The sequence below is a fragment of the Beta vulgaris genome, chromosome 2 (genome assembly GCF_026745355.1).
Source record: "Beta vulgaris subsp. vulgaris cultivar EL10 chromosome 2, EL10.2, whole genome shotgun sequence".
Classification (NCBI taxonomy): Eukaryota; Viridiplantae; Streptophyta; class Magnoliopsida; order Caryophyllales; family Amaranthaceae; genus Beta; species Beta vulgaris.
This window is the reverse complement of record NC_079203.1, coordinates 14,703,464-14,726,621: the sequence shown is the minus strand read 5'-3', so window position 1 is coordinate 14,726,621 and position 23,158 is coordinate 14,703,464. Positions and strand designations below refer to the sequence as shown.

At 37.7% G+C, this 23,158-nt stretch overlaps 2 protein-coding genes across 6 annotated transcripts; one reads left to right on the top strand and one right to left on the bottom strand.

The window, feature by feature from the left end:
• The first annotated feature begins 2,500 nt into the window (after window positions 1-2,500).
• On the top strand, window positions 2,501-12,303 carry LOC104887273 (hypothetical protein). Of its 5 annotated transcripts, none has more exons than XM_010671887.4 (6): window positions 2,501-2,648; window positions 2,799-2,936; window positions 9,792-9,865; window positions 9,965-10,044; window positions 10,732-10,883; window positions 11,775-12,303. In XM_010671887.4, exons 1-6 carry the CDS (start codon window positions 2,645-2,647, stop codon window positions 11,852-11,854), a joined length of 528 nt encoding a protein of 175 aa, XP_010670189.1. In that variant the 5' UTR covers window positions 2,501-2,644; the 3' UTR covers window positions 11,855-12,303. The 5 variants fall into 5 exon arrangements, with proteins under 5 accessions (XP_010670189.1, XP_019103527.1, XP_048494435.2 ...); XM_019247982.3 differs by having other exon boundaries at window positions 2,514-2,648; window positions 2,802-2,936; XM_057392513.1 differs by lacking the exon at window positions 2,501-2,648 and having other exon boundaries at window positions 2,660-2,936; window positions 11,775-11,897; window positions 12,004-12,303.
• Window positions 12,304-17,439: 5,136 nt separating this feature from the next.
• On the bottom strand, window positions 17,440-22,704 carry LOC104887274 (EID1-like F-box protein 2). Its single transcript, XM_010671888.4, has 3 exons — window positions 22,320-22,704; window positions 21,266-22,044; window positions 17,440-17,854 (listed from the first exon to the last, which is right to left on the bottom strand). Exon 2 carries the CDS (start codon window positions 22,027-22,029, stop codon window positions 21,283-21,285), a length of 747 nt encoding a protein of 248 aa, XP_010670190.1. The 5' UTR covers window positions 22,030-22,044; window positions 22,320-22,704; the 3' UTR covers window positions 17,440-17,854; window positions 21,266-21,282.
• Window positions 22,705-23,158: the final 454 nt, after the last annotated feature.

The window sequence follows — 23,158 nt, the reverse complement described above, 5'->3', positions numbered from 1 at the left end:
ACCCAACTCGAACCCAATCCATTAATAATGAGTTAGGTCGAAATTTTCAACCCATTTAATTAAATAGATTGGTGCAAGTTGAAAATTCGACCTGATTTTAACCCATTTAGGGAAACAACCTAAATACCCTATCTCATTTCACAGCTAAAAAAATTGGACTAGCCCACATAGAAAGTTAAAAAGTAAAAAATCCTAACTCGTTACAATTAATGTTAATCAATTGATTATGGAGTTGTAATGGTGTTAATTTTGAAAAATAGTGCGTTGGATTGGTTTGATTTTGAACAATATCTAGCATATGGTTATGTAATTGTTTAATGCTAAGTTGTTGCCCACTGTTGCAGGCCCGGTCATGACGATATATGGGCCAGGCGGAGATGAGACATAGAGGCCCTTTAATTCTAATAAATTCATTAGTAAATTTTTATTTTCGCATTGTACATAGTATTACGAATAAAATAACTTGACAATATAATATCAATTTTTATTTTTTTGGTCAACTTTTGAAGAAACAATCTACGAAGTTATAAAAAAACTATGGGAATATAGGGAATTTTATAAAGAGGATATAGAAAATGTTTTGTGATTGAAGCTCACAATTTATACGATTTTTTTAGAAATGTAGGGATTTTGTAAAGAGGATATAAAAGGAGTAATATGTATATCTCATAAAACTCAATTGGAGTCAGTAATTTAAATATCAACTAACTTAGCTCGAAAAAGGTCTCAGATTCAAGTCCTAATTTTGAAGTTCAAAAACTACCTAAAAATTCCGATTTAATAAGTTAGCCAATAGAGAGAAATAAAATTGCTATTTATTCATTTTTTTTTATGAAGCTATAAGAAAGTAGTAATAGAAGAATATAAAAATCAGGACTCCATTTTAGAAAATCAAAATGCCATGTTGGGTGATTGAAATAAATTAAATGCTTGGTGGTAAGTTAGTTACGATACATAGTTTTCTCAATATATGGGTAGAAGTAAAGTTGCCTAGGAAAGTCAAACTAGAATAGTAATGCTAGGACGCCTAGCCCTTAGTTCCTCATTGTGCATGACAGCTAGGGCCTAGAGTATGTTAATTTTTTTTTTATCTTTTTATGCTTTTGGTGTTTTCACTTGTAATACTTCGATTCAGACCCCTTCGGAGAGATGAAAGTAATATTTTCGATTTTGGGCCCCTTAAGAGTCTGGACCCTGAGCGGTTGCCTCTCTTGTCACCCCCAAGGGTCGGGCTTGTACTGTTGCTTTGTAACATAATTTTTGTTGTTTTACTTTTTTGTGGAAAAAAGACGAAAAAAATTAAACGGGTTGGGTTGTAATTCTCAACCCCTTTAAGTTAATAGGTCGGGTTGGGTTAAGGGAATAACCCGCCAACCCAACCTGATCTTGACCCAACTCGATCTTGACCCAACTTGATCCATTACCAGCCTAGAAAGACCCGTTATAAAAAAAAAAAAAAAGAAAAATTGGCACTCCCAATTCTAACTATGTCATTTCAACTTAAAGGAAAAATTGACAATAGAGGTCTCAACTTCATGTGACAATTGTTAAAATGTCTGAGCTATTGATTAACATGTTTAGGTCCCAACTTTAGGAGTCTTAACTTTTAGCAGGCTTTAGTTACTTGAAACTGACATAATTAGGTGATAACCTGTAAATCTTGGGTCACACCAGAAAGGTTAATTGAGGGAGAGAAGTAGATTCTAGGTGACATTTATTTAAAAAAATTGTCAGTTTTAAGTCACCTATGCCCACTAAAAGTTAAGATCTCCTAAAGTTGAGACCTACACAGGTTAATCAATAGTTCAAACCTTTTTAAATTATCGCCCAAAATTCAGACCTCTATTGTTAATTTTTCCCAACTTAAAAGGGTTCCAAATTTTAATTATCTCACGATAGTCTAAACTTTGAGAGTTTGTTCCATAACAATATTTTAGTGAAACTAATTAACTAAATCAATTAATTATAACATATTAAAGTATTTTATTGGCTTTAATTATTTTATATAAAAGATTATTAAATGAGTGTCATGTATTTTGATTAAATAATTTAATCAATTAATTAAGTTGAAGAGCCATTCTAAAATGAAAACCCTAAATTAGAATTGTTATGAGAAAATTAAAAGTTGCAACCTCCTAAATCAAACAGACATACATGAGATCGTTGTGTCAATTTTTCCTATATACTTCCTCCATCTCATGATATAGTGTTCACTTCTCATCTTTTACGGAAATTAAGAAAAATAGAATGAGCAGTAGGATTTCCAAAAAAATGTATTTAATGAAGTACTTTTTTGATACTTTTGTATTGAAATTAGGTATTTATTTTCTTTTTCCTTTAAACAAAATCAAAAGATAATAAATGTTTTTAAAATTGTGTAAAACAATAAATGGGATCACATGTTTTGAGAGAAAAGTAGGGATGCTTTTAAAACTTTGTGGAGAAAGCGAGGATAATTTAATCCAAACAAATTGATAAAAAAATAATAAGCACAACATTTCTACTCCTCTCGAGACAATTGGAATTTGGAAGTATATTTCCGTTATTTTTGTTCCCTCCGAAGCACAAATTGAACCCTTGAGACGCACGAACTACAGACTTCGTCCACAATTCTACTCATTCCTCAGAATTCGATTATACTATTATGGGTAATTTTCCAACATCACTCTTTAAGCCCCCATCTACCCAATTTGATAAGATAATTGTACAAAATCCGTTCTTTATGAATTATGAAGTACTTTATAGTAGTATAACTTTCTGGGTGACTGAATTCATATGTTTTTTCCCCTTCATAATAGAAGAAGGAGATTCAAAGAAGAGTATTAAGATGAAGGAAATGGAAGGAATTGCATCAATAGCATTACTTCCATGTGGGTCCATCTCTGGTCATTTCATCCGCCTTTCTCACTCTACTTGCTATGGCCTTCATGGCACTGGTATGTGTGTGTCTCTCTCCTCTGACTTGCTTCTACAGTTTAGATGCACCTTTTTGTTTTCGACTGAGTTGTATTTTAGTACTGTTGATTTCAGTTCACAATTGTGTATCATTATTATACAGATTCATGTATGTCGGAGAATTCATAAGGGTCAGTTTACCTAAGATATTCTATTATAGTAAGTCTTCTGCCTCAGGACAAGATTATGGTAATACCACCTCACTTTGTTCCGAGTCACTTTGTAAGTTAAAATTATCACTCTATAATTTAATGCGATGACATTACATAATTAGTCAACTTCTAACTTAGAGAGGTCACTTTGATAAAATTATGGTAAGACCACCTTACTTTGCTTCCTAAAGAGACTATGTAAGTTAAAAGGGTTACTCTATGATTTTTACATGATGAGTCTGAAGAGCAAAATTCTTGGTGCACAGCATGAATCAAGAAAGCATTGAGAAAGAAAGTAGGGAAAGAGAGGTGAAGAGAGACTGTGATTGATTTGATCTGACCCTTACAATCCATCCTTACACTAGATATAACTATAGTAGTACTAGGAGACAAAAAAGGAATAACGGCTACTCACTGTCATGGCAGTGTACAATATTCAGAGAAAGGAATAAAAGGACTAGTGACCTCAGCATAGTACATATGGTGATGCACAGATAAGGACAAACTATTAATTAGGTAATCATGAGAATAAAAGTAGCTTAATATTTCCTATATTTCTCTTTACTCCCCCTCAAGCTTGTGGGTGAAACTGGTGTGCAACTCCAAGCTTGGACAACAAGTGTTGATGTTGTTTGATTGGTAGGATTTTGGTTAGAACATCAGCAACTTGATCTCCTGAATTGACATGCTCATAGTGCCTGCATGAATTTTGTCCTTGATGAAGTGTTTATCAACTTCCACATGTTTAGTTCGTTCATGTAGGACTGGGTTGGCTGCAATGGAAAGTGCTGCCTGATTATCACATTTGATGATAGTAGGTGGAAGGTGAGAGAGACCAAGGTCTTTTAGCAGTGTAGATAACCATGTGACTTTTCACAGCATGTGAGAGCTATGGCTCTGTATTCTGCCTCAGCTGTGGATCTAGCAACTACACTTTGTTTCTTAGCTTTCCATGAAATAGGAGAGAGAGCTAGTAGCACACAGAAGCCAGAGGTTGACCTTCTAGAGGTGGGACAGCTAGCCTAGTCACTATCACAATATGCTGTGAGCTGGGCTGCTGAAGATGAGGCTAGAAGTATGCCTTGAGATGTGGTACCAGCTAAGTACCTAAGGAGTCTTTTTGCTGCTTGCATATGAGGGGTATGTGGTTGGTGCATATATTGGTTGAGCAACTGAACAGTGAAAGAGATATCAGGTCGTGTTATTGTTAAGTAAATGAGCTTTCCTATCAACCTTTGGTAGATACTAGGATTAGGTAGCACATCACCCTCATCAGCCTGAAGTTTCAAGTGGCTATCCATAGGCAGCTGTAATGGCTTCATATTGAGCATGTTTAATTCTTTGAGTAAATCAGCTACATACTTTTTTTGAGAAATGAAGAACCCATCCGAGTTTCTGTTAATTTCCAACCCCAAAAAATACCTGAGAATGCCCAAGTCTTTCATGTGAAAGCTAGTGCTCAGCATATCTTTTAAGAGTTGAATGCTGTGTTCATTGTTTCCACAAATGAGCAAATCATCGACATAAATGAGTACCAACGTGATGCTGCTGTTCTGATGTTTGGTAAACAGACTATAATCAGCCTTGGATTGCACAAAGCCAAAAGAAGTGAGAGTGCATGACAGCTTGGAGAACCACTGTCTAGGGGCTTGTTTCAGTCCATACAAGGACTTTTTTGACTTGCAAACTGTCTTAGTGTCACTGGAAGATTGAGTACCAAGTGTAATCCTACTTCCCAAGTGTGTATAACCTTGGGGAGGTTTCATATACACATTCTCAAACAAGTCACCACGCAAGAAGGCATTGGTTACATCCATTTGGTATGTAAGCCAATCCTTCATTGCTGCCACAACCAACAAGGCTCTTACAGTTGTCATCTTTGCCACAGGGGCAAAGGTCTCAGAGTAATCCTCCCCATACTTTTGCTTGCAGCCTAGGATCACTAGCCTGGATTTCAACCTGTCCACAGCACCACTAGGGTGATATTTTGTTTTGTACAACCATTTGTTACCTATGGCTGTTTTACCAGCAGGTAAAGGAACCACTTCCCATGTATCATTTAACTCCAAAGCTTCTAGTTCAACATTCATTGAAGCTACCCAGTCAGAATGTTGTACAGCCTCCTTGAATGTTTTGGGTTCATCAGTGTGAGAAATGGTAGTCGTGAAGCAGTGAAAATCATGTGTTACAGCAGCACAGGCTAGGTTAGATATAGGGTGTGTTTTAGTGGGGTCTAGGTTGGGTATTTGAGTAACATAGTCTCTCAGTTGAGTAGTTGGACTATGTGTTCTGGTAGACCTCCTAGGAGGCAGGGGAGGGTTGAGCAGTAGGTGAGGCATGTGGTGAGGTTGAGACAGGATGCTTTTGAGGAGATGATTGTTGATCAGAGGTTTCAGAAGTGGCAGGAGGGGGGCTATTGGTGACAACATCATCATTATCACTAGGATATTGCAAGAACATATCATCTATGTGAGAGCCTGTAGGGTTTTGAGGGTTAGGATTTGGAAGAGGCTGCATGTATGAGGTGGTGGAGTGAGGTGTGAAAGGAAAGATGTGTTCATGAAATGTCACATCTCGAGAGACAAACTGCAACATAGTTAACAAGTTTAAAAGTTTCTAGCCTTTTTGGGTAGGTGGGTACCTTAGGAACACACAAGGGATACCCCTGGCTTGGAATTTGTCAAGTGTGTTACTAGGATTGCTTGCAAAGGCCAAGCAGCCCAACACTCTTAGGTGGTTGTAGGTAGGAGGTTTGTTGTGTAAGCATTCAGAGGGGGTTTTATTGTTCAGAATGGGTGTAGGGAGCTTATTAATGACATGTGCAGCACTCATCACACAATCTCCCCAGTACTTGAGAGACAAGCCTGCCTGAAATCTTATAGCTCTTGCAATCTCCAGAATATGCCTATGCTTTGGTTCTACTCTGGCATTTTGTTGGGGTCTTTTTACACAAGATGTTTGATGTATCATGCCATGTGTGGCAAAGAACTTTTTGCAAGGTTCATCATCAAATTCCAAGGCATTGTCAGACCTTAGGAACTTAATTTTCTTCTGAAAATGAGTTTCAACATATTGTTTAAAAACAACCAAAGTTTCCAGGGATTCAGATTTGTATTCTAGGAGATACACCCAAGTTGATCTACTGAAATCATCAACTATGGTTAGGAAGTACCTGTACTTTCCTCTTGTGCATTCTTTGTAGGGGCCCCAAATGTCAATGTGGATGAGATCAAAGGGTGAGGCTGCATGAGAGTTACTGGTTTGAAAAGGGAGTTTGGTAAATTTGGATAAAGGGCATGTTATGTAGAGAGGTGTGTTTGCTTTTATGTGAGGTTTAACACAGTCAATTAGTTGCAACCTAGGCAGAGAAGCATGGCCTAGTCTGTAATGCCATATGGTGAATGGGTCTGGTTTGGGTTTTGGTGAGTTTTCAATACCAGTAGAGTGGAAGCAACTTGATGAGGGGTTTTGTAGGATACCAGGTTTTTCACAATTCACTCTGGGATCACAAGTGGTGTTGACTAGATAGTACAAGCCTTTTCTTGCATTGCCAACTCCTTTGAGTTGCTTAGACTCAGCATCAATGATCACACAATATTTAGGAAAGAATTGCACCTCACAGTGACAATCTCTCACACAAGACTTTTTGCAAAGTCAGGGCTTGTGTGACTTGCACATCTCCCACATGTGTGATAACAGCAGTATCACCAGTTGGAAGTTTGATGGGAGCAAGGCCAATCACTTTTTATGCTTTGATCAGTTTGTCAAGGTGTGGAGTCATATGATCTGAAGCTCCAGAGTCTATAATCCACTCCTGTTCATTGCCCAGGGCATTGTGGCAAGCAATCATTCCAGAGAAGTGACTGTCTAGTTCATCATCAGTCTCAGATGCCTTGCTTGATTGATTTGACAAGCTTGGTATCATTTTCATCAGCTGCTCCAGTTGTTGCTGTGGAGAGAATACAACAGCATTAGATGAGCTGCTCTGTGAGCTTCCTGTGGATCTAGGTCTTCCACCAGGTTTGCTTTTGTTCCACTTTGACCAAGGTTGGTTCACAACACCAGGTTTGATGTTAGGTTTCCCAAAGTTAGGATGACCCTTAGGAGACCCTACTACATACCAGTACTTGTCACTATAGTGACCTTTTCCTCCACACTCCTTACACACCACAGTTCTGTTCTGTCATAGCCTGAGTTTCCTTTGCTAAACATAGCAGACACCTCAAACTCATGTTTAGGTGTACTCAGCAATTGTCTCTGAGATTCTTCCTGTTGAATGACTGAACTTGCAGTTTCAACAGAGGGCAACGGATTCATCATGAGTAGCTGGCTTCTCATGGGTCCATAGGCTTCATCCAATCCATTCAAGAATTGAAAAAGCTTGGATTCTCCCTTTTGTTTTTCAACAGCAGTCAAGAAGGCTTTCACTTCATCTGTCACAGAGACTATGGTTGGCAGCAAGTTCATAGAGTCCAACTCTTCCCATATCACATTCAAGGTGGTGAAATAATCATAAACAGATGATGAGTTTTGTTTAACACTAAATAAGTCTTTGTTCAGTTTATATTTCCTAGATCCATTGCTCAAGGCAAATCTAGTTTCTAGGTGTTTCCACACATCAGCAGCAGTAGTAAAAAACAGAACAGATTTTTTTATGCTAGTACTCAAGTTTGCATGAAGCCAAGCAATTACCATATTGTTGCATGAGTCCCATTGTTCTCCCAAGGTTGCATCTTCAGTGGATCTTTCAACTGTTCCAGTCACAAAGCCAAGTTTTTTCTTGGATGTGAGAATGATTTCCATTTGCCTGTGCCAGGATCTGTAATCCTCTGGTCCCTGCAGTTTTTGAATGGATGTGGTTCCATCAGATGGATGAAGAAATAAAGGGTTTTGCATATCAGCAAACGTAAGTTTTGCCATAGTTAAGAAAATGAGAGAAAAGAGGAGAGAATGAAGAAGGAATAGAGGGGAGAGACTAAGGATGGAACCTGCTGATTTTTCAGCTTCAGCTACTTGGCTGAGATTTTAAGGTTTTCTTCTTTAGTGATTCAGTGGCTGTGTCCAGCTCTGATACCATGAAGAGCAAAATTCTTGGTGCACAGCAGAATCAAGAAAGCATTGAGAAAGAAAGTAGGGAAAGAGAGGTGAAGAGAGACTGTGATTGATTTGATCTGACCCTTACAATCCATCCTTACACTAGATATAACTATAGTAGTACTAGGAGACAAAAAAGGAATAACGGCTACTCACTGTCATGGCAGTGTACAATATTCATAGAAAGGAATAAAAGGACTAGTGACCTCAGCATAGTACATATGGTGATGCACAGATAAGGACAAACTATTAATTAGGTAATCATGAGAATAAAAGTAGCTTAATATTTCCTATATTTCTCTTTAGAGTCACTTCTACTATAAGTAACCTCTTTAGGACAATAAGTTACCCTCGTCTTACCATAAATCAAGCTAAGGTGGTCGTATATGAGATTTTGTAATTCTATTATGTGCTGAGCTTGCTCTGCTACTTATGTATGACGGTTCATCGATTCCAAGCCGAAGGGTTTACCTCCTTAGATGTCTTTTTATTTTCTGGAAAAAGAGTGGTACATATGGTTATTAGATACCTTCGTTTATAATACGGTAATAATTAGTTTCATTACTGCATTTGTCTAAAATAAGTTGTCACATTAATGGTTCCAATTACACGAGGGATTGAAAACATTGCAAGAAGAAGTATAATGCAATGTTAGGTTTTCGTTTTATGTAAAGATTACTAACAAGAGTTATTCTGTCATGTTGAGGATTTGATTTTGTTTACCCCCGGTATCTTGTTTAGACAATTATTACTTGATGTGCTTGTTGATACTACTTGCACGAGTACTAGTTGTCAACTATTTGGATCATGTAGTGTGTTTTCTACCCACTAGTAGCCTCGTAGGGTTGGTTCAGTAGATCACTGAATCCAAGTCCCAAGAAGCATGGTTAGAGCTGTTACTTTTTTGCTTTCCCAATGTACAGTATTTCTATACTTCATGCTAATTCTTTTTCGTATTTTGATTATTTATGACACTCTTGCTTGCGCCACTCTACTTGCAAATCCCGCTTGTGGTTCAAAGCTGATGTAATGACAATCCATCTATCATTCATGTATATTTTTGAGATGAAACTATGCCAACACCATTGCACACCCGCATGAAATGTACATGCTATCCATGAGCTCGTAAAAGTACTCTCAAAATGGAAGTCCTACAACAAGAGAGCAACAAGATGACTTTGTTTTTTTAACCTGCCTCTTCTCCTCATATTTGTATATATTGATATTATGGAATAGTTGAAGGGTCAAATTTAGGATATACTTGTTGACTATGGAGTTTCGGGATCAGAAATGTTTCTGAAATGGCAAACCTCAGTCATTTCCTGGTTTCATCAGCAAGAAAGCAGTTGGGGTTTCAGGGACGCAAATGTTCCGGAAGCGGGCAAACCTCATAGGTGTCCATGCTTCATAGTGTCTTGATAGTTGCTTATTAATTGTTGTGGGTGTTACTTATATATCGTTTGTGGTGTCTATCAAGTTTCACCCTATCCTTTCTCCTTGGTGGTTATCTTGGACAATAGTCTAGATTTTTGAGTTCTCTTTATATCTCTCCCTACACTGAATGTATGTTGTTGCTATGATGTGGTCAAGAACTGGCATGTGAAAGGGAGTGCAGCAGGGGTGATGACTACCGTTTGATCAAACTCAACATCGTTGATTTCAGTGTAATAATTGCTAGAATTTCACTTTTTATTTCATGTGATTCTCTCACCATGAAGTTGCATTCTCTTGTCCATCTCCTTTGATGACTTCATACATAACAGACTAAAAAAGAAGCAACTGTCGTTGTGGAATGCAAAGGACATGATGCTGCCAGATTTACCAACGTTGAGCATGCTCATGGGTAAGTTTTCCCAAGAAAACCTTGGTGGCTGTGTGTTTAATTGTGGTAGCACAGGTTCACAGCTGACATATGATTTCTAGCTTTTATAACTTTTGCCCATATGTTCTTTTAGCTATTACTCCAAATGCAAGTGTCTCTTGGGCCCTATTTGTTTAGGAGGAAAATGATTTTCTCCATTTTCCGTTGTTTGGTTCGGCAAGGGATTTAAAAAGGAAAACTAAGGTGGAAAAGAGTTTTCCATCCCTTTGTAAACATTTTGCTCCAAAATTTGAAGGAAAACCATTTTCCTCCTCTCTCATTCAAAATATCTCCATTTTCCCCTTCTTAGCTTATAGTTTTCCATCAAACCGAACAAAGGAGAACTAATATTCATTTGTGTTCTCCAAAGGAAAACCATTTTTCATGGAAAACCATTTTTCCATGGAAAATGTTTTCCCGTTAAACCAAACGCACTCTTAATGACGATGAGGAAGTTACTGTATTTTTCTTGCTATACTTCTATCATCGATTTGCGTTGCGAATCTTGGCTTGTTCATCTGAAAATGATAAAGCTTCATGATGTATATGTCATAAATCTCTTTGAAACAATTTGGAGTTTGATATTCCCTTTTCCTACTGGCTAATTTCCATGCCCTTAGTTGTAAGTCAACTACTAACAAGTGTTTCTGTATTTTACATTGTAGACAGCTGGGGGAATGATGTCACCAATGAAGTTGAACAGAAGCAAAAAAAAAGCAAGATCATAATCTCCTTCGAGTGTGAGACACTTAAGGCTGGTGCAGCAGCGGAAGAACACATTAGGCAGTTCATGCCCAAATTGGCTGGCATGGATGCTGTTGGTAAGTTGTACTTAAGTTTCAGGCATGTCAAAACTCCAAACTGTTAGATTTGGTGTCTTTATATATATTTGATGCCTCTGATCCCTAAATTTTGGTGGAAATGCTTGAATGTTTTGTTGGTGAATGGTAAAGATCTGCTCTTTGGTTAGACCTGGCAAGATGTGATTATTTGTTCTGTTAACCCAAAATTAGACCCAACCTGGAGACTTGAAGGTGACTTTTATCATAATGATAACAATCGTTGAATTTGCTAACTAGCATATTCACAATACACCCAAATGTCACTTAAAGTTATTATCAACCAAATATGATATGTACAGAGTAAATCCCAACAGAACCCTATTTCAATGAATATTGTCCTGTGTACTCTATGGTGACTTCTAATGTCAACCTTTTTGAACTGACTCGCTCAATATTACTCCTATTTGCTATACACCTTTGCCATGCTTAACCTAGCAAGATGTACCCATGCCCAATTACTCTATCTGAATAACCTGATAGTAGACTTGAACTATGTCCAACAGATGTAACCGTATCTTGACAGAAAATCCCAAAATTGACCTGATGAACTCAGCAGAATTAAATTTATTAGTAATGATTGAATTTGCATAATGTGCTAATCAATAATAGCTCTGCACATCCTAAAATGGAAAAAGAAAAACTAAATTAAACTAAAACCAATTTGAACATAGACCAAAAAGACCCATACTAAATTAAACCAAATGGTATACTATCTGAATGATCTGTTTGCAATGTGTACTTGTGGCTGATTTTGTGTTGATTCTTGTTGTATGCTGACTGCTTAATCTCGTCCTTTTGAATCCAATTCTATTTATGTTTCTCATTTATATCTTTGTCATCTTTATCTCATCTTGTTTTATTTGTTTTCAGTTAACACTGGGAAGATGACCATCAAGGGTCTGAACTTCCATGAACATGATGACGAAACTGATGATGAGCAGGATACTTAACTTATCTGGACTCCCACAGAATTCTTCTATGAAGATATGAACGGTCCAGTCCAGCAGAAACCTAGTCCTTTTGTTTTTCTAAGACCCCTTTATTGTTTCTTAGATGAATAACTTGTGTAAATAAAGAGCAATCTTTTCTTTTTCTGCAGTTTCTAGCTGCTGCAGATATCAAGTGACAGTCACAGAAGTTGCTGCCTTTTGAATATGCAAGCTACTTTAGTTATTTCATATACCGCGGAGCACGCATTCAAGGTTTTGCTCGTATTTGCGAATTCATTAAACCCTATGATGGCAAAATTGTTTGATTAACAGTGGTTTTATATGTTCTCTGTGATGGTACCGACTTGTATCAGCAGAACTCGAATGAACAACTTTTTGTGACTGTAGAGATCAATGTTAGACAATAAGCCCCTTATATAAGATCTTCAAGAGAAAATCTGCCCGTACAACTCCCTTGAGAATTATTAATAATTGGTAAACGCTGAGCGATAATTGCCTTGCTAGATCAGCATCGTGTTCGCCTTGCTAAATTAGCATCGTGTTCGCCTTGCTAAATTAGCGTAAGCGTTGACGATTTATATGTTGACGCCTGGTAACTGGGATTTTTAGCTAGTGAGTGGTTTTCTGATATAGTTACTTAGCCTAACTCGGTCGGTAAGTTAGTCCACTGAACAGATTATGAGATTCTCGACTGACTTTCAACAACATTCATTAGACAGAGAATTCTTACTTTGTTCGTGTATGAGCGTTTTAAGATGGAAAACTTACTTGACTTTTGTCTAGGTGAAAAATAGTAACTTGATTAATTTGGTATGGGAGCACCACCAACTTAAGGTGTATAAGGTAACCCCGAGTCCAATAATACTAACCATAGATTCCACCAATTATTGGAAAATCTATTTTCTTTTTTGCCTTTTTTGGTAATGATAAGGTAGGGGATAAGTAGCTCAACTTCTATTTATCGCCCTCAAAACTACTTAAAATCGCTCAAAAATCATTTTTTAGACAATTTTACCCTTCTTTTTTCTTCACACCACCCATCATCCCCACCACCACCTGCGACCCCCGGCTAGCCCCTGCCATCCTTGCCATCCCCTACCTCCCCAACACCACCACCTTCGCGTCACCCCACCACCAACAAATTTTTTTTAATTTTAAGATTGACATACATGGGGAAGTAAGCACCCAATATCATGGTTAGTGAACTGGGAGTCTTGTCAATTTAGGTTCCCTTCTGATGTTGTCATTACTAATACTCCTAAAAAATGATATAAACCTTTGATGCATCAGAACGCGTATACTTAATCACTCAATCCTCCTATCCTTTTATGGCTTCCTGATCCCCTGAAATGTATGCAAGAGAAGTATGTCAGAGTGATATAATCTATTTCCAGCTGATATATAAAGGGCGAACGTCCGGCCAGGACGATGGCCCCATGGCACGAACGTCTGGCCAAGACGTTCCGGCCATGGGGCGATCGTCCGGCCAGGACGTTCCACCCATGACCGGAACGTCCTGACCGGATGTTCGTGCCATGGGGCGATCGTCCTGGCCGGACGTTCGCCTTTTCTAAAAAAAATTCACCTCTTCGAAGGTGGGGGTGACGCGAAGTATGGTGGTTGGGGAAGCTAAGTGCGATGAAGGAAGTGGAGGTGTTGGTGGTGGCTGGGAGGCTGAGTGCGACGAAGGAAGTGGTGGAATGAAGTGGGTGGGTGGTGGTGGTAGATGTGAAGGGTGGTGGTGGCAGGAGGTGAAGGGTGGTGGTGGTAGATGTGAAGGGTGGTGGTGGCAGGATGTGAAGGGTGGTGGTTTAGGGAAAAAGAAGATGAGAGAGTGAATGAGTGAGAGAGGAGATGAGAGAGAAGAGGGTAAAAAATCATAAAATATAAGGGTATTATGGATATTCATGTGAGAGTTTAGGCGATTTTAAGTACTTTATGGGCGATGTTTAACAATCCTCATAAGTAGAAGGGAAGGATTTGATAGTGTGATGAAGTATTTAATGATATATCATTGGAAAAATTGTAACTTGTAACTTTTCCTCTACAGTTTTTTCTCTTGGGAGGGGGATGTTTTCGCCTAGTGTTCTACTAGGGTTTTTCCTTCGATCTCGAAGGTTTTGCTCGATTTATTTAAGCTTTGGTTCTTTTTTGTATAGGCATTAACCATGGATCAACAAAACTTAATCTCAAAGTAGAGTCATCAAGGATCAAATGATAAAAATAATGATCAGGAAGTCGATTGGCTAGTTGGCGGAGGGGAGGAAGATAGAGTCTCTTTGGGTGTGGTAGGAAAAATTTGGATTGAGCGTCACGTTAACTTGAATGCCACAATTACCACCATGAAACGCATCTGGAACCCTAGACATGGAATGGAGGCAAACGGTATCAAGAAAAATATTTTCTTTTTGCAATTTCATCATTGGAAAAACAAAGAACATGTTCTAGAGTCACAACTGTGGCATTTCGATCGTCACATGCTTATGCCTAGTGATATCAACAACGAGTGCAAGCCCTATGAGATATATAAACTTATTGCTAAATTTGTATAAATAGATTAAAATCAATCCTTTCGAATGTAATTAGTGAGTCACATAGTGCCTTTGTATCAGGAAGATTGATTTTTGAAAATATTTTAATAGCATATGAGTTGTTTCATTACCTCAGGAAGAAAAAAAAAAAAAGGGGTGAAGGGCTTCATGGCAGTGAAATTAGATATGAGTAAGGTGTATGACAGAGTGGAGTGGTCTTTTATTCAAAACATGATGATGAAGTTGGGGTTCAATGCAAACTTTGTGGAGTTAGTTATGAAATGCATCTCATCGGTTTCTTATTCAATTCTCTTTAACGGTTTTCCTACTAGCAAGTTCACACCAGGTCGAGTCCTCAGACAGGGTGAACCTATATCATTCTTTTTTGTTTCTTATTTGTGCTTAGGGATTATCTGCTCTTATTCGATATGTTGAACCTCGGAGGCAGATTCACGGGGTCAAGATTGGAAGAAATGTCCCTCCGATTTTTCACCTTCTTTTTTGCAGATGACACATTATTATTCACTAGAGCTTGTACAACGGAGGCGGATGTTAATCGGGATATTCTCATATCTTATGAAGCAGCTTCAGGTTAAAAAAATAAATATGGAAATAGAAATCCCAAGTCTCGTTTAGTCGGAATGTTTGTAGAACAGACATCAATAGAAGTTGGACTTTACGATTGTACTTCAGCACGAAAAATATCTTGGACTTCCAACTTATGTTAGAAGATCAAAGAAAATAGTTTCCCAAACTATTCTTGATCGAGTGTGGAAGAAGATAAAAGGATGGAAGGAACGATGTCTATCTTGGGTGGGAAGAAAAGTGCTAATTAAATAAGTAGTTCAAGCCATTTCCTCGTATGCGATGCAGCGTTTCAAGCTTCCTGAAGCAATTATAAACAATATGGTATCCATGTGCAGAAACTTTTGGTGGAGACAGAAGGATAACGAGAGAAAGTTAGCAATGATCAGTTGGGAGAAGATGTGCATATCAAAGCAGTGCTGCTAGAGATTAGCAATGAACCCCGATTTATTTGTTGCCACTGTTATGAAAAATAGTACTTCCCATGGTTCAACGTTTGGGAGGCTATGATACCATATAATGCGAGCTATACTTGGAGATCCATTCTATTGACAAGAGTTTCATTGAAAGAGGGGTCTAGATGGGTGGTTGGTAATGGCAGGGGGTTCAATTTTGGAAAGATGTGTGGGTTCAAGGGATCCTTGGGGGCCATATTATGTTAGCTCCTCCGAATGAAGAAGAATTGGGTGGTACGGTGGCGGATAAGCGTATTATGGAAGGTGACCATTAGAACCTTCAAGGCCTTGCTGGGGTTCTAATTAAAGTGGAAATGGAGGCTGTAAAAGCGAGTGATAGCGTTAAGTGACCAAGAAGGCTTCTTATCTTAGGCTCCTTCCTCAAAAGGGGAGTTCACGGTCCGAAGTGCCTATTATCTTAAGATGCAGCGTCGCAAGGGGGTGTAGGATCCTCCTCTAGAAACATAAATATGTGGTTGTGAAGGAAGATATGGAAGGCTAAGGTGCCTCTAAAAGTCATGAATCTCATGTGGAGGGCGATTCGTAATGGACTTCCCTCTATAGATAACTTGGTTTGACGAAATTTGGATGTGGACCGCACTTGCCCCAGATGTGGGGAAGCTTTGGAAACTATGACTCACGTGATGCTCCTATGTCGATAAAGCAAGCACCTATGGAGTGTTTCCCCCTTAAGAGTTGATATTGAGGAATGACAGTTGAGTTTTGTGGAATGGTGTGAAGGTTATACAAAGAGATGCACTGTTGAACGCTCTTGGGAGTTGATTATAATATGGAATGCTGCAATATTTGGGTGCTTGAAAGAAAGAAGATGGACTTGTTCATTGCATGTGCAAAGACCAATCACCTTCTGAACAAATTTGAAGCTCCATGTGGTAGAGAAAAGGAGGCCCTTGATGCTCCTGCGCGTTATATCGAGGATGTGAGCTGGAAAACTCCTACAGAAGAACTAACAAAAATCAACACAAATGTCGCGGTCACAAAGGAAGGGAAGGTGGGCTGGGGGATGGCCGTGTGTGATAATATGGGAGAAATTCTTATGTCTGCAGGACGAAATGGGTTGGACACCACAAATGCTTGTCAAGCTGAAGCAATGAAACTGTTGTTTGGGCTTCGCTTTCGATGCGGGTTTTAGAAGAGTTGGGCACCACAAGTTGATTACTTGCATCTTGTTGAACTCGTCATGGCTAAATCGAGACAACTTTCCTATATCCAAGTCTTAGTTAATGATATTAGAGTTATAGTTAGTAGTTTTGATGTTTGTTGCTTTGGTTTTAGTAGGAGGTCTTGTAATAAAGTAGCCCATGTTTTGGCTAGGTATTCCCTCTCTCTTGGAGAGGAATTAGTTTGGATGGAGTATTGCTCCTTGGAAATTCTTATAACTGTAGTTGCGGACAGAACTTTAATGGAATAATAATGACTTCCGTTTTCCCCGTAAAAAAAAAGATATATAATTTGACGCACCACCTTAAAGTTGTTGCCATCTATTCCTAATATTAGATTCCGCTTCACGCCTGACCTAAGTTATTGGTGACATATATGCTAATTATTTGTCTATATTAATGTAGTATTACTGCATTAACATGTTTGGTTAGTTGTACTAAATTGTTGTGGTAATACTTAAAGTGTAAGTTTGTAAAGACATTCCAATACTAATATCCATGGTAATGGAACTTGATGTCAAAACATGTGTTTTCCTTTACAAATTTCCATTCCACTCAATGCAACCTTACCAAGTCGTAATGAAATTTTAGGGAGAAAATAAGTGTTTGTAGATAAAGATTAAAAAAACATTACCATGAAGATTGACATGAGAATGCCTTCACAAATTTACACCGGAAACCATTAACATTATCACCATTTAGTATTGCTAACCAAACGGGCCACATCTACCCCATTATGTGGTAATAGCTAACACCACCAACAATCGTATTTGCTCGTTAAATTTGGAGTTGCTAGCAGGAGCTCAAGAGGAAAGAAGTAGCAACACACAAGCTGAAAGTACAAATGTAAACTGAATTGCTTACAACAGGAGGCAATTTTATGATGTAATGACGACGTCAATGATTCTTCAAATAAGATTCACACAGCTATGAATACAAAGAAAAATACTGAATTAGAAGTGATGCAGATGGTAATATCTGCGGCATCTGAGATACATTATGGGCCATACAATGTACAAACAAATTTCATACACTATTCTTATGATGGAAGGCTTTTCTTTCTGTCAGTTATAAATGAACCGGTAAATTGGCAGGAGGATCTCCTTTCCTGTGTCTGTCCCCAAAGTTATTGCCGTGATACGCAGATCCAAGATGTCTTAAAGCATTCCTCGGTTTTGCAACCTAGAATGAGCATAGCAGCTCCTTCCAAGTCTCCAACAAACTCAGGATTCGAGCAATGTCATGTGCCTGCATGCACACATTCATGTCATAAGCAATATATAGCTAAATCCAGGCATCTTTCCCAGTAAAACAGAGCTTAATATCAGTCATTATGCATTCGATTAAATCTAGAGATTCAACAGGAAAAAAAAAAGATAATAATGTCACCGAAACAACGGAATGGGCAAATTCGAACAATGTAATTACACAATGTCTCATCTCAACCAATAAGGGATCTCCAAAGCAATAGCCAAGATAAAATAAGAAGGGCAGAGAAGCAAATCAGCAGGAAACCCATATTCGACTGTAGCCAATGTAAGGGGTTCAAGATTCACAGTTGGGGGGGGGGGGGGGGGGGAGGGGTATTTGCTATACTCCAGCGACCAGGATAGTCCTAGAGAAGACACACAACTGCCAAACTCAATACTCTGGCAAAGTTATTACTTTTGTCTTCCTTTTCTAGTTGATCAACTTACCAAGATCTTCGTATCAAGTGTCTGTTGCATAAAAATTAAAAAACAAGATGAAGAAAGGGCGGAGTGCAAAAATGCAATTCTCAAGCATATTAGAAACATGGAAAGGAATATATTTGAAAAACAATAAACCAGGGGTGGCCATCCTTTGTTTGTGGTTGATATTCTGGCAAAGATTTGTCGTCGACATTTGAATGAAAGACAAAAAAATGAGACCAAAAAGAGTGCATGCATACCAAGCTAAACTTGATCTAGTAGAAAGGACTACGGAGAGAACCTTCCAACCACAAGGTTGGAAGTTGCGGATTCAATCTCCAATCGGGGAACATAGGGAGAGAGGATCCCCTTACCCTTCCCTTTCACTCCCGAAGTGTCTAGCTTGCTAACCATGGCCGAGTTAACACGTAAGAGGTTACCGCCCCATAAGGCCCTTTCTCTTACCTACCTAAATAAATAAAAAGGAACACATGCATGTGAGGATCAAGTGGTGCCCCCCCCCCCCCAATAGTTATTTTAGTACGAGACTATCTTTTTGGGATATCATAAGGGAAATTGGTGCAACTAAAAGGACAGAAAGGGAGTATTACTAAAACAAGCAACAAAGCCTAAGCCTTAGTCCTAGAATGATTTAGGGTTAGCTAACAAGAATAGCAGTAAAAAGTTGTTTATGAGACAAATGAGGAAGTATTAATAAAAATAATATAAAAAAAAGAAGGTATAAATGCTACATCTATGGCAAGCTTGAATTAGGGTAATTTGTTAAGGTGATTAGAGGTTGTGGTAGATGACAAGAGCTATTGATTGTGTTAATGGGGAAAGGGGTCATCAACCTCACTTTGGGATAATAATAATAGTTACACACCCCCTAGGGTAATGTACTACCCCTAAAATAAGGGTATATATTCCCTTTTCCATCTCTGTCCTTGCATTATCTACATCATTTTTATTACTACGACCTAAATTCATCGTTCATTTTCTTCATTTCAATCTATCTTAAAATAAATCTTTTTAATTATTTTCATTTTATTATTTTAATATCATAACTCTTTAATGCATTATCCTTTATCCACCAAGCATGTCCTTTGCAGCACACAAAGGTCACAAGTGACATAGTTCACATATCTCCAAAGCTTAGGTACAAAGAACCCAATGACTTTGCCAAATGCCAATTACCATATGTAATTTTGATATAGGCTAATATGTTCAACTCAAAAGCAAAAATTAGTTAGAAAATTATGTTGAAATGGCAACTAATAATAAGTTTATATGGACTAATCAAAGATATATAAGTGTAGTACCATACCAAGTTTAGATAAAGGCTAATAAGTTCAACTCACAAGCAAAAGTAACTTTAGCAAGAGGCAGTATGTTCAATTGACTACTATAGATAAGGTAGAGAAGTTTCGGTAGAAAGATAATGTATTCAAGCATGTTTGAGTGTCAAAAACTTTGAAACTTCAATTATGTAAGGACCTTTGAACACTTCAATATTGATTATATGCGAAAGTGAATATTCATATTTTTTCTTATACTTAAATATACTTATGCATAACAAACTAAAGCATCCTTGTCCATGTGTCCGGACCAATCTTTGGACACTCATAACAGAGTGCATGCATTTGTGAAATTTGAAAACTTTTCCACGTCAAAATCTCAAGCCCATCTGACCCCGAATATCACAAAGTTTACAAGTGAGAGAGCAAACATGGATCCATGTATCTGACACACACAACACATGGAGGACACATTTTATGATGTCTAAGACACTAAAATTCATGTTTACATAATTTTCTAATTTATCAAAAAAATGTAGACATAATTCGCAAATACTTGTTCAATAAGCCCAACACTAATGCATGACAATGTTATGATTTTCAAAATATTCACTATCATCTATGACATGTTTGAATAAAAAAAAAGAGCCAAAAGACACTGACATATCTCAATATCTAGCTTAGTATCTCCAATAAACTGCATAAACTTTTTCTCTCTTCAATTTCTTCCTCGCTCAAGAAAAAGTGATCAAAATAACAATGAATACCAACATGTGAAATTTTAGTGGGAATGTGCAATTTTCAAAAGCTACCTTTCTGTATAAGAAATTAAAATTAATTTTGGCAAATCGATGTGCATCATTTTATATAGGCGTTTCCAGACTTCATATTGTGTTTGTACATGTATAGATATCCAATTCCATGCACTCTAGACTTCAAATTTTGGTGCCATAGGTTTTCAGATAGACACTGACCAAACCCCCCCCCCCCCCAATTGCATGAAAAAGGAAAAATCTAGTCAATGTATTTCTCAACAAGTTAGCTAAAAATAATAGAAATTCACAACATATATCAAAAGAATTTCCATGTTTAAGTACATTCAAGGAAATAAAAGCCTATGGCACCAATAGTGATGTCAATTCACATAAAAAACAACGGCAAACATACAAATCCCTCCACACCTAGGTCTTTCATCTTATTTGAAAGAAAATTTGCTTAGATAAGTTCAAAATAGTCTAGATAGGTTTAAAACAAGTTCATTTTACAACTACAAGTTCAAGTAACCAAAACATTGAAATCCGGGGTTTGCAATGAAAGAACTAACGCTAAGTTTGTTCAGACTTTGGAATTATGGATGATGCATCCACAACCTTAAAAAAATATAGAAATTAACACGAGGTCCTCACTTTGAGAAAGATGTCACGTAATGATACACTCTCCATCCTAACTGTTTCTCCTCCTTTCTCCTTTTACTAAACCTATTGTAAGTTGGTTAATAGCAGAATACTATTCAATCAACTTTTTTCCCACCACACAATGAACTTTTGGTCAGATGTTACTCATTGATAACATCTGATTAACACTACATATTTATAGAAAGTTAACATGGACAGAATATTAGGAACGGAGGCTAATCATACTATTAAGGCAGACATGGCACCAAATTTTGTTGCCTCCATAACAAAACGTACCTGTATGTCATTAACCGTTACTCTAATTCAGATGCTTCCTCAGATTCAGACAAGGGCAAAAGAGTGCAGACCCCAAGCATGTGACCGTTAAGGCAAACATAGTACTCAATGCAATCTTCATAAGCTCCCAGCCTACAACTGGCACTCTGCGGTATCATTTTTGCTTCCTGCATACTCCACAGTTTGGCCTTACAATAAGGGCATGCCTCTGTTGGGTGAAGTTGTGCATTTCTTTTGATCAGCAACTTACGAACCTTGGACATTGAAAAGGACTTAAAAATGCCACGAAAAAACCCAACGTCCCCATCTTCCCCTTGGTCAAGATGCTCACAAGGATCCGAGACATACAAAACATCCGATCTGCATTGTGGCAAAAGAAAACTTTTCCCCGATGTTCTGGAGAACCGGGTTCTGTACACAAAATGACCAGAGATATGAATGTTATTAAACAAGCCGCCTTTGGTACACCCCGAACAATAGATAAGCAATTTGCCAAGTGCCCTCCAGCTCCCATCAACACTATGACTACCACTAGACGCCAGATCAATCATCATCTTTGGCGCTCTCGTTCTACAAAACTCTTTCCACAACACCCTCTTTGCAAAATCATCAAACCATTTGCAAGCACAAGAGAAAGCCGCAATCAACTTCGGGTTCCAATTCAACTGTTGGAAAACAAGGAGGATCACATCTTCCGTTAAATGCCCTTTAGTACAAGCACAACTTGCTGAATGAATGCAACGATATTGCTTTGATAAAGGCATCTCTTCAAACCCCCCCTGCAATCATACAATAGCCTCAAATTCGGTATCTTTACTTTCACCTAACATTTCTTAATACGGGAAATTCCCCTAACTACTTGATCATTAAAAAATAGAGGGTTCAATTTTACGGACTACATTTTCACATTTCTGACACTAAATCAACACTGTTCAGTAGCGTATTCAAGAGGGTTCAGCTGAAGCCCAAAAGATTCTGAATTGTTGCGCAAATACGTGTAATATAGATATGATAAATCATAACATTTGTATTAAAAATTCTCTCGTAAACGAACCTTAAAATTTCGGGAAGATCCAAATTCGCGGTTGTTGTCGGAAAAAATGTTCAATATGCGCGCAATCCTATTCTCTTACTCTTCATATCTGTTTCCTCAAATCAGGAGGAGGTAATTGGATGTACAAAATCGGAAATTGTGTGTGATAATTCGTCAACTTTGAGATAGAAATGAATTGAGAGTGAGAGATGTAAATTGTAATCGAGGGTTAGGGTTAGAGACTTTTTTTTTTCTCTTTTTGGTTCTTTTTGACGGGTCTTTTCATTTTTTTTTTTTTTTTTTTTTTTTTTTTTTTTTTTGTGAATAGGCATTGCATTAGCCATTAAGATAGAAAAAACGATAAAGCGTTAAGGATGCTACACACCGCTGCACCACTAGGTAGGAGCGTTCGCAGTTTGGGATGTAACCAAACTCAAACTGTAAATATATTGTTTGATATTTTTCCAATCCAAACTGCATCGTATTTTTGCCCAAACCAACCCAACCCGAACCGTGCAAAACGGTTTGGTTCGATTTGGTTTGCGGTTTAACCATTTTATTCTCCGCCATATTAATTTTGTAATCTCAGAGTTAAAAAGAATTGTTAATAAGAGTCCAAATAGATATGAAATTGACTTCATAATTAAACATAAATAATGATTTATCAAGTGTTAAAATTCTTTACCTCAAACTTCTTTTTTTAATTTTATACTTGTATGCCACCTTGTCAAGTGTATTTATTGTTTATTTTTTAAAAAAAACATATAAAATTGCGGCTTACGGTGCGGTTTTGGTTTACAAAAATTAAAACCCAACCCAAACCGCGATTTGCTTGAAATCATAACCCAAACCGCAATTCT

Excerpts from the sequence above, each read along its gene's own strand:
- LOC104887273 (XM_057392513.1), top strand. The coding sequence starts at position 2,723 with ATGAATTATGAAGTACTTTATAGTAGTATAACTTTCTGGGTGACTGAA. Across the intron at positions 2,937-9,791 it reads CTATGGCCTTCATGGCACTG|AACTGGCATGTGAAAGGGAG; the intron begins GTATGTGTGTGT and ends GATGTGGTCAAG. Across the intron at positions 10,884-11,774 it reads GGCTGGCATGGATGCTGTTG|TTAACACTGGGAAGATGACC; the intron begins GTAAGTTGTACT and ends ATTTGTTTTCAG.
- LOC104887274 (XM_010671888.4), bottom strand. The coding sequence starts at position 22,029 with ATGCCTTTATCAAAGCAATATCGTTGCATTCATTCAGCAAGTTGTGCT.